The following is a 15,837-nucleotide window of genomic DNA, read 5'->3' on the forward strand; positions in this document are numbered from 1 at the left end:
CCAAGTCTAGCATAAGATCCCGTAAATTATCTTATCAGCTGATTGTTATTCTTGTTTACTTTTTCTGACGTTACCCTGAGGGGTGCGACGTCTAACAATATCGTTGATTCGATCCAATATCAAACGAATCGGACTAACGAAAGACGTTTGTCAGATGAGTTTTTCTGTTCGCAGGAGTAGATTTGTTGACAGAACCCACCGGTGAATTGTCAAACAAACGTCTGATGGATCGCCTAATTCTATAATTAATTTAGTTAGGGATCATCCATAAATGACGTAACATTATATGGGGGAGGGGGGAGTTTTGTATTTTGTGATGATGTGTGATGACAGGGGGGTAGGGGGTCATGTGCATGCTACGTAGCTTTTTTAAAGGGTAGAAACTACCATCGTTTTTTTATTTTAATTTTAATTTTACGGGGACAAAGGGGGGGGGGGGAGAGTTACCGTCAAGCTACGTAATTACCAGGGGGTACTTAGAGGTTTGTGACGAAATGCTACGATGGGGGAGGGGGGGGCGTTAAAAATCACTCAAAAAATGCTACGTCATTTATGGACGATCCCTTATAAGTTTTGTGCCCTTTACGCGCAAATGTGGTTTTACCCAATTCTCTCCTTAGTGGAGAAAAATTGACTTTCACCCAACTTTTTCTTCTAAGGGGGAAATATAGTATAGTGAAAACTTTAATGGCTCTTTTCACGAAGGAGCGAATAATAATCGGTTCGTCTCTGGCAGTTCTATGATTCTGAGCCTGTGTGCAGATCAAGTCAAATACGTCGGAATTATATTGAATTCCAAATTGAACTGGTCTGCTCACACTGAGTTTAGAGTTAAGAAAGCGTGCATGGCCGTCGGGCAGTACAAAAGAATTTTTGGAAAAGGATGGAAAGGATCAAATGCCAATAAAGACGGATTTACAAAAACGACAAATCCTTTTTTATAGGTATGAGACTTGGCTACACTTATATATTATTATATTTGTTCAAAGCATACATGTAAGGGATCATCTATAAATGACGTAGCATTATATGGGGGAGGGGGAGTTTTGTATTTTGTGATGATGTGTGATGACAGGGGTAGGGGGTCATGTGCATGGTACGTAGATTTTTAAAGGGGAAAAACTAACATCGTTGTTTATTTTTTCTTAAATTTTACGGGACAAGGGGGGGAGGAGAGTTACTGTCAAGCTACGTAATTACCAGGGGGGTACTTAGAGGTTTGTGACGAAATGCTGCGATGGGGGAGGGGGGGTGGCTGTTAAAAATCACTCAAAAAATTCTACGTCATTTATGGACGGTCCCTAATCATTTTAAGCCCTGGATAAGGAAGGTGATAACTCTAAAGTAAATCCAACGAGTTGGCAACGACCTAAACATCCTAATAAAAGTATTATCAAACAATTTTCGGCAATGCGTAGGTTCTAGTTTTTTTCATTCACCTTGGGCCAGTTACAGAGCCATGTGCCCCACAACAAAAGGATGGTATGCACCATATCAATCGGTGTGTATGCCCCACAGCAATGTCATGCCAAGTATATGCCTCAATCAAATGATGGTATTTTTTATCCAACTAAAAAAATATTAAACAATATAGTAAATCACGTGTTACCTAAAACAAATGAATATTAGTATTATTTAAATGTTCATAATTGGCTTTGCAGTTGTGCTAATGATAGGAGTTAATTAATTACCATCCAGAGCTTAGTGGGGCGTTTTGGCTGGTGATGAGTTGTTGTGAAAACATAAATAATTCTGCATACACACATAATTTCAAGCCATTTCATAAACTGAAATTGGAACTTTTATATTATAATTAGTAGCTCAAAATAGTTATACTAGAACCGACACATTCTAATTGGTTCAAAGGCTTATAGAAAAATGGTTGGAAATTGTATCGAAATGCCTATTTGCAAACATTTGTGAATATCGTTGTTTTTGGAGCATACGAGTAATGCCAATCTAAGTTCGTGCGTTGATTTTTTTGAAATGATACTATTATCAGTCATTTTTACGTTTCAGATAATTCTGGGATTCTTGGAATAAAGAAGGGCGCGTATTATACCCTTTTACCGTACTGTAAGCAAAATATTGGGGCAAATATGGGCAATACACTCTTCCACTCCTTTTTCCAAAATTTGTTCTTCCTGATAATTTTCACGTGTATAAAAATGGCCGAACAGCGAATTTTAATTTAAGTGTGCAGCAGACACATTTGAATTAGAATTCGCAGTTTGGTAATTACCAATTAGAAAATTACGGTTAACATCATAAATAACCGATTTTTCGGCAAACATTATTTATTTTACAGAAGTTTCTCAATGTTTTGCCAAACATGTCCTGGTAAACCCAATTGCCGAGTGCATTGTAAATATGATTCGATTGCCGAATTTCGGTTAATCCGTTTGTTCATCAATTATGGTAAGCAGCCTGTTAAAATTGCATATTGAACCAATTGTATGATACTTGGGAGTAGTTAGTACATCATACTCAACGTGCAACCTGAAGAGACTAAGATTATAGTATGATCAATAACATAGATGACCACGCCCATGCCGATGAATTTTGGGATGGGAAAAACACTTGTGACTATTATGACCGAGGAATTTTCTGCATCATCCACAAGTGTCGCAGGATAGGATTGGTGTTAGTAGATAGGGAAATGAATCAGAATATATCTTGGTAGATATTGTGATTTAGCTAAGTACTCACGAGCTTTGTCCTTTTATTTTAGATCAAAATTTTCAGGTGTGTAGCCTCCAGTAGAAATATGAATGCCGTTCGAGTAGACATTTTAATAATTATTCTGCCGCGGGGCGTTACATAGAAAGACAAAGCCGTGTGGAATATAGTAGATGTACCTATTCATCTATAGACAATATGATCTTAATATGTACGAAAATCGCTCGAAATCGATTTCCGAGAATTCGAAACGAGCAATATGAACTCCGAACAGCAGTCCATCGGATGTATTGCTTCTTATTAATAATTCAATGTTCATTTCCAAAGTTTGCAGTACAAAGCAAGCGTACAAAAGGTGTATAAGATATCCCAAATGAATGCGAAGAAATTCACTGCGAAATGTAAATGATAAGTTGGCATCTCCACTCACCCTATCAGACACGTTTCTATAATTGGGTTAAATGCCAACTTTTTTAAACCAAAGCATTGAAAGTCATTCCTTGGCGTGGAAGAGCGTGTATATTAATATATGGGTCATTCCACGCGAAGTGATCAAAAAAAGATGCAAACTTGAAATCGACCTTCACGGATTTGAACAAAATTTGGAGGAATTGTTCATCTAGGGCCAATATATAAAAACCCAAATTTTTGTGTCAATTGAACCACCCCTCATGGGAGCACCCTCCGTTTTGGAAAATTGCCAAAACCATTGATTTTCTTTTGATCATATCTCCGGTTCTATTTACTCTAGAATCAAACCACGAGATGGCTTTTGAAGAAAATTGTTCAAGGAGTCTATAAAAAATATTATTTTTTGCCGACAGTGTTGCCAACTATGCATTTTTTTCAGTTGAATATTAAAAGTTAATTTTTCTCTCAATACGTATATTTTAATTTTGAAAATTTTAATGCCATCACGTTCCTCAGACATTTTTACATAAAAAACACTTATCGTCCCAATATAATATGAGCGCATCCTGAGATATACCGTTTTGAAGGAAAAAACTCCCACTTTCTCATATAAAAATCAATTTTTATTGGCCAAAATTGAGAAAATCTTCAAACTGTCATAAAAATCGACCCTGATCTGCTAGAAGCAAACCAGATACGTAGTTTTTCATCATTTCTCGTCTACTTCACGAAAAATTATGTTTTAACTCAGAATACTCAAGTTGGTTTTTTAGTGTTGCGCGCTTGCGATTTTATATGGGAAATTGCGGTTTTTCTCTTCAAAACGGTGTATCTCAGGATGCGCTCATATTATATTGGGATGATAAGTGTTTTTTTATGTAAAATTGTCTGAGGAACGCGATGGCATTAAAATTTTCAAAATTAAAATACACGTATTGAGAGAAAAATTAAACAACAACATGATGAACAATTCCTCTAAATTTTGTTCAAATCCGTGGAGGTCGATTACACGTGCCTTGATCACTTCGCATGGAATGACCCATATGCTGTTACTTAGTGTAGAATTAGACTCCATCCTTTAAGCCAGTTACTCTCAACCTGGGGTCCTCGGACCCTAGGGGGCCGCCAAGTCGTTGCGAAGAAAAATATATTTCCCGAAAACAAATTGAAATTTTAAATCTTGTTTCCTAGCGAATTGAAAGAAATATATGGATAGCATACAAAACGATGCTTATCCGTGCACTATGGGTCACAAAAACGGTTTTTCGGTACAAAAATCAATAACTCCCAAACAGTTCATTTTAGAGATATTATGTCTGAGAGAATATTTTTGGGAATTAAATTGGCTTTCTTTTAAAGTAAAATGTAGCTAGGGTGGTCCTCTCGAACATTCTTTTCGAAAAATTATTTTTCGAACAAAATAGTATAGCAAGGTACTTACTTCAGCAAAGTTGTAGAAAAATGTTTTTCAAGTAACATTTTCAAATGCATCAAAGTTATAGCATTATCGGTTTTCATGTGAAAATTATTTTTATTCTTTAACTTATGGTGTTTCTGAAAAAGTCAGTTTTTTAACTATAACTTTTTAAATAGTCTATCTTCATACTCTCTATGAAGAAATTTTAGTACTTTTCATTGTGCATATTTCTGCTGAAGAATGATAATCGATATCATTTTTCGTTATCGAGTTACGATCATTCTTTTAAATAAAAATGATAGTTTTCAATGACCTCTAACTCAGAAGGTTGCAAAAAGTAGCAGCTAAATTTGTACTCTTTCGAAAGTGCATCAAAAATAATATAAAATATCTCAAAATCAACTTTTGCTTTTTTGTCCTTCGATGTCAAATATAAACAACAACACCACGAGTCGTGACAGTTTAATTTGTATCAATCCCATTCATGAATCGAATCGCAGTAGCCGACTACTGCTTTGATGAACGCGTGTAGTGCTTTGTATTATTGGTGCCGTTAAAATTGATAAAAGAAAATTGTTCGATCTCTGGAAAGTGAACAAAGGTGAAAATAAAAATAAAATAAAAGTTGTGTTTGAGGAAATTATGAGATCATTTGATGTTGGAGAAAATGAAAAAAAGAATTTCGCTCAGAATGCAAAAGTTGTAGCAATTAAAACATGTAAAAGGTTTGGTCAATTTTGGAAAAAACAGTCATTGAATTGAGACGAAAGTGCTCGATAAAAATTCGAAATATTTTGAGAAGCCGTTAACAGTTCCTACAAAAGATTCAAAATGCACTTCCTCCCAAACCAGCATTCACAGAAATACTTCGCTTACTCAGAACAGAATGAAGGGTAATCCTTAATTCATTCGCTTTTTAAGGCAAATGGTCTACATTTTATATTATGTCAACACTTCCATTACCAACAGGTTTCATGAGCGAACAAGGAGCTGAGGCTCGAAACAAATACTACCGGAATGATCGACTGAATCACGGTAGAAAGTGTTCAAGAGTCGCGAACATGGAAGATGTTTTCTTTAGAGCAATGGACTCGTCTGATCCGGTTCTTGCAGCTAGAAAATCCCGATACAGTAAACGCACTGAAATAAGTTCAATATTAAATAAGTTAGCACTTGGGAAAAGAAACACGATTCAGATAACTATAGCGACGACGATGCTGATGATGTTGATGATTGTGATTATAATATTTATGAGGATGACGATGATAATAAAATAGATATGTAGAATAGTAAAATAAATATCTGCCTGAGCCTAACGTTTTCAATATTTGTGTACATATATTTGACAAGCTCAAAAAATCATTTCAAAACTCGACTTTTTGATCTAGTAAAGCAGGTGCTAAATGGCAAAGACCAGGACTTTAAAAACAGCCGTAAGCTGATGTCATTTGATCATAATGTTGATGTCAACATTTTTCGCTGAAGGACAAAAAGCAAAAGTTGATTTTGAGATATTTTATAGTATTTTTGATGCACTTTCGAAAGAGTACAAATTTAGCTGCTACTTTTTGCAAACTTCTGAGTTAGAGGTCATTGAAAACTATCATTTTTATTTAAAAAAATGATTGTAACTCGGTAACGCAAAAATAATATAGATTCACATTCTTAAGCAGAAATCTGCGCAATGAAAAGTACTAAAATTGCTTCATAGAGAGTATGGAGATATACTAACTATTTCAAAAGTTATAGTTAAAAAACTGACTTTTTCAGAAACACCCTAAGTTAAAGAAGAAAAAAAATTATAACATGAAAACCGATAATGCTATAATTTTGATGCATTTGAAAGTGTTACTTGAAAAACATTTTTCTACAACTTTGCTGAAGTAAGTACCTTGTTATACCATAAATGGTTATACCATAAATGGTATACAGTATTTTTGGAAATTAAATTGGTTTTCTTTTAAAGCAAAATGTAGGTAGGGTGGTCCTCTCGAACTTTCTTTTCGAAAAATTATTTTTCGAACTCTAGTTCTGCTTCGAAAAATTATTTTTCGAACTAAAGTTCGAAAAATAATTTTTCGAAAAGAAAGTTTGAGAGGACCACCCTAACTACATTTTGCTTTAAAAGAAAACCAATTTAATTTCCAAAAATATTCTCTCAGACATAATTTCTCTAAAATGAACGATTTGAGAGTTATTGATTTTTGTACCGAAAAACCGCCCTTGTGACCCATAGTGCCATGGAGTTCCACAGCAACCCAAAGAATTTCTAAGAGGTCCGTGGTACGAGAAAGGTTGAGAACCGCTACTTTAAGCTATTGTATAACCGCCAGAAGAAATCTAAAATATACACAATTGGGAATAGCGAATCAGAAAAGATGTCAGTGATTCATTCAATAAAGAATGGATAAAGGCTATGATGCAAACCCTGAACGTCCGTTCAGGTTAAGTCTTCGATACGAAGCAATACCTAGGACTCCTAGCATGTTGTTGGTCGCCTCTTATGACATGCGAGCAGGTTCCCATTGGGGCAATTCGTGCAAAAAGATTTTAACCCGCCGAACACCACACGGCCTGGAATCGAACCCAGGTGGGCTGCAATCAATTTACCAATTAGACAATAACCACCTAGAAAACCATTGCTCTATTTTTTGAAAGCATCTTTAATTGTATGTATTGAGAAGATTATTGAAATATTTCAGAATGGATCTCGAACTAGTGCTTGAAAAATGTGCAATTTAAAAATTTCAAATGTTTAAAAACTCATAACTTAAAAAAATGTCATATGCAGTCAAAGCAAAAAAATACGTGTCAATTATTTTTAGCTAAAGAATAGAGGAAAAATTTAAAATTTTGGTTGTAAACTTGACGTGAAATGACTCGTATATTTCCTCAAACAACTCATTTGATTAATGACACCGATTCGTAATTAAGCTACGAAATCTGTTTCGCGGATTCTACGAAAAATTGGTCATAAAAATAAGTTTATTTTACAAAAATTTTATATATGAAGTTTGGGAATATATAATAATATATTATTGTAGTAATCTTTAGTTATTCTTCCAATTGTAGCGAATGGCTATAATTTTTAGAATGCGAAATACAATATCGTCAAAGAGAATCGTTTATGTTAAGATTTCTTCTTAAATGTTCTTAGTATCAATTTTTAGTGGTATAAGGACGGTAATTTTCGCCAAACTTACCTTGAACATGTATCCCAAGGTGTAGATAAACAGCATCCCAAAACCGGTACATAGTGCCGTCAGCAGCGTGAGTCGACCACGTAAACTGGGATGCGATATTTCTGCCGCATAAACCGAAGCAGGTGAGCTGGAGAGACCGATTGCGAGACCTGAAATAAGATCAGATCGTATTAGTATAACACTAAAAATAACACACGCTATCTTTTGACAATATCGGCGTCAGTTCCTTTTTTTTGTTTGCTGAGCCTTAAATGTTGAACAATTGAAACTCACCGATAATCACTCGGGCTACCATCAACTGTACAAACAGTAGCAGCGAATCAGTCGTGCTCGCCAATGCCATCATGACCCACGAGATGATGGATATGACATTGATAAAGTAGAGTGTCTTTTTACGGCCAACTTTGTCCAGCAGAAATCCAGCCAACAGTCCACCGAAGGGGCACATAATGGACGTAACCGAGGCTGTTGGAAGAAGAAAAGGAATGTCACTTATCAGTAAACAGTGTGCTTGACATTATAGATACCATCGAACAATGTCTCAGAAGCAAAAGATCTAATCCGGTGGTTGCTACCAATCACAGTCCATTCGATTACACTTCCAATACAGTAATTGCGGTATGTTATGAGTACGTGATGGTTATTGCAGTGGTTGTTATAGCAGATAAATTCGTAACCTATATATTCACTAGGCACTTACCGAACCAGGAGGCTTGATTTTCTGTTAGCGTCACCGAGCTCGTGGAGTTGGTGAGTTCAATCATAGCGATGGACGGAAATCCGAGTCCCATTCCGGAAGAGATGATGGTGATGTTTGCCACGACGGCCATTGTAACCTGCATGATGGCTGCCTTGCGCGTCAGCCTGTTCGGGTCCTCCTCGGGAGTAGAGCTGAGACTCTCCGTACTGGACCGAAGCGGTTTCTCATCCTGGGGCTGTGGTTTCTGGGCAGAAGAGTCTGATTTGCTGTCTGGGTTAGGCATTGCTGGCATTCTGAAATTACATCGTTAAAAAGTAAAAATATATTAATGTTCTTTTGTTATCGCTGGAAATTTTATTTTAATTAAAAATTACTCTATATTTGTCATTGTTTATGGTAATTGGCCACAGTGGCAGTAAGCCAATCAGGAAGACCGGTCTTTACTAAGCGATCGTTGAAGCGCGAATGTTGGCAATGTTAATTGGTCATATACTTATAATTTCCACTTGAAGTAGATGGCATGCGGGCACTATCTTAACCTTGCCTCTATTCTAATAGTCTCATTTCTAAACGATGATTGCTTCAAGTACACCAAAGGGGTGGCTTCGTAGCCGTGAAGTTACAGTCGTTGCTTTCGATAAAAAACTGGTCGTTAGTACTAATCATTGTAGAACGCCTTTATCAATGTGAAATGAATTAAGTATTGTCCGATTCTTAAAGTCCGCTGTTCAGTTCATTTCTTTTTATTGGCGTCACCCACGAACTGCCGTTCTACACATAATTGTCCCATGTATATAGGGAATACTATAGAACATGGGACAAATATGCTTATAATGGAAATGAAGTCCTCATCAGAACTGGTTTGATCTTTGTGAAACATTTGTCGTTTTTTTTTAAATCAAAACTATCCTGCTCCAGATTCCCACTCGAAATGGAATGTTTTATGTGTGCCGGAATTCCAGCAGAAACAAACTAGAATTGCGACTGGTTTGACAAGGTACTACTACAATTACAGGAATCGACCAAATTACCCCATTCTCAGGACTAGGGTTACCACCATTTCAGGTTTGACTTCCGGGTTTTAAATCAATTTCTCCGGATCGATCTCAACAAGAAGGACAATTTTAACTATTTGTGTGCGGCGTGCAATATGTAAAAAATTGTAAGTGCGGATTTTACCCCTACTTGGGCTCAGATTTATTTTGCGCAACAAATTTCTCGTTATACGTTGGCCACGATACGTCTTTCAAGTATTTCGAATTATGCACGCAAAACAAAGAAAATGCTAAACAAATTAACTGACGAGAGTGGCTGGTGATGATAGATTCTTTGGGGTTAGTCTGGGAAGCAACATTTAGTTAGAAGCGATTTAGTTAGGTGTCTAAATCGACAAAACCGTTCTCATAAGTGAACAGATGGGTGAGTAATGTCTGCGACATAACCAGAGAGATGTAGAATACATAAGGAGGCCGTACTTCAAATGTGATGATACTCATCGGAATTTTCGGATAACAAGTAATTTGGGTGAGAAATATTTCAAATTATTCTTTATAAAAAGGAAGGTGATCTTGAAAAGGACCGTTTTTGTTAGCGTTGGGTGGGAGATGCGCTGGCTAGAATTCTCGTTGGACGCTTGTAAGTTTTTACTATTTTCGGGTTTATCTATTGTCCTGGATGGGATGCGATAAACTACTGAATTAATCAAATGAACTATTGGTCGAGGATATCTACATTGACGTTTTTCTTTACCAAGCAGAATAACCCTTACCAGCGCTAATGGTTATTAAAATGACCGAAATACAGTCTCGAAACTTCGGTTATATCATAGATCCCATCTTTTGCCTTCATCATATAAGTAAAGGCTATGCAATGACTCCAAAAACGATTTTCCAACTGTACCATTCGATTCAGTTCGTCGAGATCGCAAAATGTCTGTGCGTATGTATACGTGTGTCAAATAAGGTCACTTGATTTTCTCAAAGATTGCTGAACCGATTTGCACAAATTTAGTTTCAAATTAACGGTATATGAACGGTATATGGCATGAGCTGCTATTGAAATTTTAGTTGATCCGACTTTTCGCTCCGGAGTTACGGCTTGAAGTTATACAGCAAATTCCCATACAAACTGATAACACCATAATGTCCGAGTGATGTAATATATATTAAATGGAAGCAGCATTACTTAAATTTGCGGGTCTAGATCAATAATGATCAGTCAAAGGTGCTTTGACCACATTTGCCACCTATGAGGGTTCTTGATGCTCCAGGGGAACTCGGGAAGTTTCAAAGATAATATCTCACTTATTTCCCAGTGAATTCGTGACCGATTTTTACAAAACTTTATTTCTAATGAAAGGTAAAATACCCATTGACAGCTATTGGATTTCATTCGGTTCGGTTCCGGAGTTACAGGTTGATTAGTAAGGTCACACTGGAATTTCCAATATAAACCAATACAATCGTAATGCCTCAGAGGCTAAAAATCTATTGGAATGGTCCCCAATTTACGGCGATCCGGAGGTCTAGATCACTGATTGCCAATCAAACATTCTTTGGATAAATTGTCCACTATCGACAATTTCGAAAGTCCCGGTTTCCGGGCATATTCCACTAATAAAGTCACATCGAACCGATTTTCTTAAACCAAACCTCAAATGGAAGGTATAATATGCAGCTAGGTGTTGCATCACCTCACACCTCCTCCCTTACTATTACACCTATTACATTACAATGAGGCTCCGTCGGCATCTAGGTATACAGTAGAGTGGCTCGCGGTTGTATGGGAAAACTTCAAAATGATTGGAAGTAGCGGGCACAGTACTTGTTTGTTTTGTCGTCCCAGATGCCTGTGCAAAATGTGGGAGCGGTTGGTTGTTTCCCGGGTTTGCGCATTGCGTTCAAAGTTTGTATGGGATTTTAAATGGGGAAATCAATTATTTTGCATCGCTATTTCACTCAATATGAAAAACCAGCTTTATAAAACTATAGCTCAAACCTTGATTAAAGGGGATGAGGGGGGGCTAAAGGCTTCAGCGTGACAAAAAAAAACTTTTTTTGCGATTTCTTTTAGAACATTGCTATTTCACTCAATATGAAAAACCAGCTTTATAAAACTATAGCTCAAACCTTGATTAAGGGGGATGAGGGGGGGCTAAAGGCTTCAGCGTGACAAAAAAAACTTTTTTTGCTATTTCTTTTAGAACATTGCGTTAAGGAAATTTATCTAAACTTTTGTGCATTATAGTGTATCATTGCAGTAACATGCTGTAATTTTTCTATGCAAGAATATCGACAAACGGCTCGGTGACGAAGCTTTTTGTAGAACGTCTCTGGAAGAACCATGATTCGCGGTCTCACTTGTCATTCAAAAATTACTTAACCGATTTATTTCAACCTTTGCGTACAAATTCTATGTTAAAAAAGTCTAACCCCTACTTTGAGTTTTTGAGATAATTTTTCACTCAACGTAAGGGTTAGGTATTTTATATATAGAATGTGTATGCAAAGTTTGAAAGAAATCGGTTAAGTAGTTTTGGAATGGCAGGTAACACCGTAAATCAATAAATAATACAATAAACAATCAATTTCATTCGACACAATTTTGTGATACTCGAGTTAGTTTAATTTGTTGGTGAATCATGATCAAAAGTTTTTTTTATTCACCGACATGTCCAAAACAACACTTTTCATCAATTGGCGGTGCAATATTTAAACTTTTTAACAAACATCTAATGATTGAGGCATGCCGTGCCGTGTCTGAATAGTGAAGATCGAGCTTCGAACAAAACAAGCAGAACAATTTGAACTGTCAGTGGGGCTCATAATTTGTGTGCCCGCTGAGATGTTGACTTATGTCAGTTTAATACAAATGGGATAGGGGTGCCATATAGGTGGTTTTTCCATAGACGTTCTACAAAACTCCTCTTCTTTTCATTTTCTGACTACTTCTATGTTGTTCAATAATTCATTCTGAACATTTCATTCAAAGGTACCAAGTCTCTGCGATGACTATATTCTCAGTTATTTAAGTTTAAAGTATCGGTGTTGGAGGTGTACTGACAGTTTTTCGAAAATTCGTAGCTAGTTACCTTCTTATAAAAAATTATTAACCTAGGTTTGAACTATAGTTTTATAAAGCTAGTTTTTTATATTGAGTGAAATAGCGATATTTATTAACGTAAACGCTCCCAAATTTTGCACATGCATTTGGGACCACAAAAGCAACTCAAAAAGTACTGTTCTGAAAAATTCCATATGTCGAGCCACTCTAATACCCAACAAAAAAATCAACAATTCCGGAAGTCCCGAATTCCGAGCATATTCCACTAATAAAATCACATCGATTCGTCGGTGATGACTGAACCGTTTTTCCCAAACCAAGTCTCAAATGGAAGGTATAATATGCAGCTGAGTGTTTCATCACCTACCAAACTCCCCCCCCCCCCTCTTCATCACGCACGCACTCTATTTTCCACATAAGCAGATCGCTTGCCATATCATGTATCATGTTGTCATCATTTGCAAATTTTGAAAAATTTATGCTTCCCTACTTCCTCCGGTGCGTCAAACTTGTGCTAGGCGGTAAAGAACAGTAGCCACGGGAGCTTCCCAAAGCCCCGTTTGAAGTAAATTTGTTAAATATTGCGGGCCCGTGACTTTTCCACCGTATTTTGCCATTCGTAACGAGTTGGAGTCTTCTGCACTTTGTGCGTATGCAGTCCCTCCCGGTCCTTTTCTCTTTGAACAAAAGACTTGAACAGGTTCAACTGCTTAGCCACATCCCTGACCGAAGCATTGGGATTCCGCCTAAACGCTTTCACTACACGTTTGTGATCCTGATCACTAATAGAACATCCATTCTAACTGCATTTAACCTTCCGTTCGATGCTCAGAGTTTGGTAATAACGTTTAATCAAACGACTCACCGTTGACTGAACGATTCCGAGTTGTTCTTCAAGGTCCCGACGAGAGAGTTGAGAATTTTGCAGGTACTTGAGCAAAATCAATTCGCGACGAAGCTTTTCGGATGACGGCATTTTTTCAATTTTCGACAAACTGAGAGCGATAAAAGTACAGTGTACTCTAAACTGATTCTATCCAAATTTTCAAGAGAAAATACCCATAATGGGTTATTTTCTACAGCGTTTTTTCTATGATGCAATTTGATGTGGGATAGCCTTTATTTAAAACTTTTCATCATTGAAGTGTTCGGTTGGTGCACCATATTGACGGCTCTGACTGAGCTGAAAATTTGTATTATTTCCGAGTAGATTTCGAAAGAATTTTTTCTTTATTAATGCATGTTAAGCATACTCCAAATTTTAATACTACATTGCTGAGCATTGACAAAAAGGCCTAACCCATCAAATCATTCTGATAATTTTATTAACGTTGAAAAACTGACCCGGATGCCATAGTCGATATTTTGAAACGGGACCCCTATATTGAAAGCTTAAATTTATTAATCAATTAATTAGTTAATTAATTAATTGATTTATTTATTTATTTATGTATTTATTTATTTATTTATTTATTTATTTATTTATTTATTTATTTATTTACTTATTTATTTATTTATTTATTCATTTATTTATTTATTTATTATACATTAAAAAGGCGGATTCATGAACATTTTCGCGCAGCAGCTCGCTGCGGACAACTTAAACTTCTTGCAAGATTCAGCCCATAAATTTTCCCTGATACAAAAATAGGCTTTTCTGAACATGATGGGCTATTATAATGATTTTAAGTTGAAATTCTAGGTGTATTAGTCATTTTTGAATGAAGTTTTTGGTTAATAGCATTGTAAAATGAGATTTTAATGTATTTTTCGCTCAGTTTGTGCGCAATTAATTTCTCCAAAGACAGTGTTTTACTTGTATACACAACTTTTTAGTTTTTTTGTAATCGTGCACGGAGTTTTCAAAAACATGGTTTTCATAAAATAAGCTTTAAAGTTTTTAGAAGATAAAAAATCAAATTAAAGAAATCTTACAGTCATGACATGCTACAGCTACATATACCCTGAAAGAATATTCACAGATAATAATTCGAACTAATGAAGAAAAGACCAAAATGGATATCTTAAAACTGACTGATGAGAAGGCCCCCTTAATAGAGCATATATTAAGCTGTTTTTATGTATAATGCATCACAATCAGTTCAGCCATCATGCCGTGATAATAAAAATTTTGAGAAAAATCCTTGCTTTTTCATCTGTCTCTCGCAGGGAACAGGTTAATACACCTCCCAGAATCCAAAATTGGTTATTTTAATATTCTTAAACGCTCGGGAGCTCAGGTGAAATAGGCTTAAAATTTGCAATTAGTAATAGGAATATTGCTGCATAACTATATAATGAAAGATTAACGAATATAATCTTATTACATTTCCATGCTGGTTGTCCTTCGCTACGAAGCTTTCTACCTTGGCTAAGGGGTTGATCGTTATGAGTGCTACTTGTCTGGTATGATGTAATTGTATGTGTGACACTTCTGAGCACAAGTTCAATTTTCACCTTGATCAACTGTCAACTCCTCGCACACTGTAGGTCTAAGACGGGTCTGCGAAAAGTCAATCGCGTCACACATTACACTCGCAGTTGGGTGCAACGGAACTTTGCTGTGCCTATATGGTCGGCGTTAAGTCATACCAGACTAAGTCGCAAAGTGATATAACGATAGGAATCGATAAGAATTTGTTCAGCTACTGCCAAATCTGGAATTACAACGTAAATAGTGCTGCGATTCAAACTTCACGCTCATTTTTCTCAAAATCAATGCAGAGTCACTTAGTTCAGTCTGACTTAACACAGACCGTATGTTACACGTACACGTTAAAGCGGTGCCGCAGGCCGTATTTTGCGAACCGAGTTTACGTCACCATATCCATAATACTGATAGGAGGCGAAATTCTAGAAGTATTTTGTGTTTTTGAAGAAACAATAGTTTTGGCACCCTTGATACGCAATGAAAAAAATGAACAAGAGCATATGGTCAAGGCTCCGAAAATGGCAACCACAAGCGAATTTTTTTTTATCAAATTTTGCGTCAAACTGTTTTTTTTTCTCGTATGTATATAACCTCTCATATCAAACACAATGAATGGTGAGTCCAAAAAAAATTCCATGTTTGTCATTCATTATTGATGCTTCTTGCATGACCTGAAAATGACTAAAGGAAAGTAAGGAGAGAAAAAGATAAACAAAACCCGTGTTTTCAACTTTTTGCCTAGAACCACATTTTTCCATCGTAGTCCAATTTGAATTTGATGATATTGTTTGAAGATTTGAGATAAAAATGGATTAATGCTTATTTTTAATTGTGAAGTAATGAAAAAACTTGAAACGTGACAGATAAAAAATTCGAAAAAGTTTTGTGGACCACACCAACAGCTTTCATACAATGTCTAACCTACAGTTTTTCT

The 15,837-nt window shown here is 36.2% G+C and overlaps 1 protein-coding gene across 3 annotated transcripts in view; it reads right to left on the reverse strand.

Annotated features, from left to right (window-relative positions):
- Positions 1-15,837, reverse strand: part of LOC131681425 (facilitated trehalose transporter Tret1-like) — a 59,968-nt gene that overhangs the window by 20,024 nt on the left and 24,107 nt on the right. For 2 of the 3 annotated variants that reach the window (XM_058962205.1, XM_058962206.1), the window contains exons 2-4: positions 8,411-8,703; positions 7,984-8,175; positions 7,711-7,859 (exon numbers count right to left, since the gene is read on the reverse strand). In XM_058962205.1, coding sequence (XP_058818188.1) covers positions 7,711-7,859; positions 7,984-8,175; positions 8,411-8,702 — 633 coding nt within the window. In that variant the 5' untranslated portion in view covers position 8,703. Of the gene's footprint in view, positions 1-7,710; positions 7,860-7,983; positions 8,176-8,410; positions 8,704-8,784; positions 8,881-15,837 lie in introns of those variants that run through there. The other variant, XM_058962203.1, reaches the window with a different exon arrangement.

Source organism: Topomyia yanbarensis, chromosome 2, assembly GCF_030247195.1.
Source record: "Topomyia yanbarensis strain Yona2022 chromosome 2, ASM3024719v1, whole genome shotgun sequence".
Taxonomy (NCBI): Eukaryota; Metazoa; Arthropoda; class Insecta; order Diptera; family Culicidae; genus Topomyia; species Topomyia yanbarensis.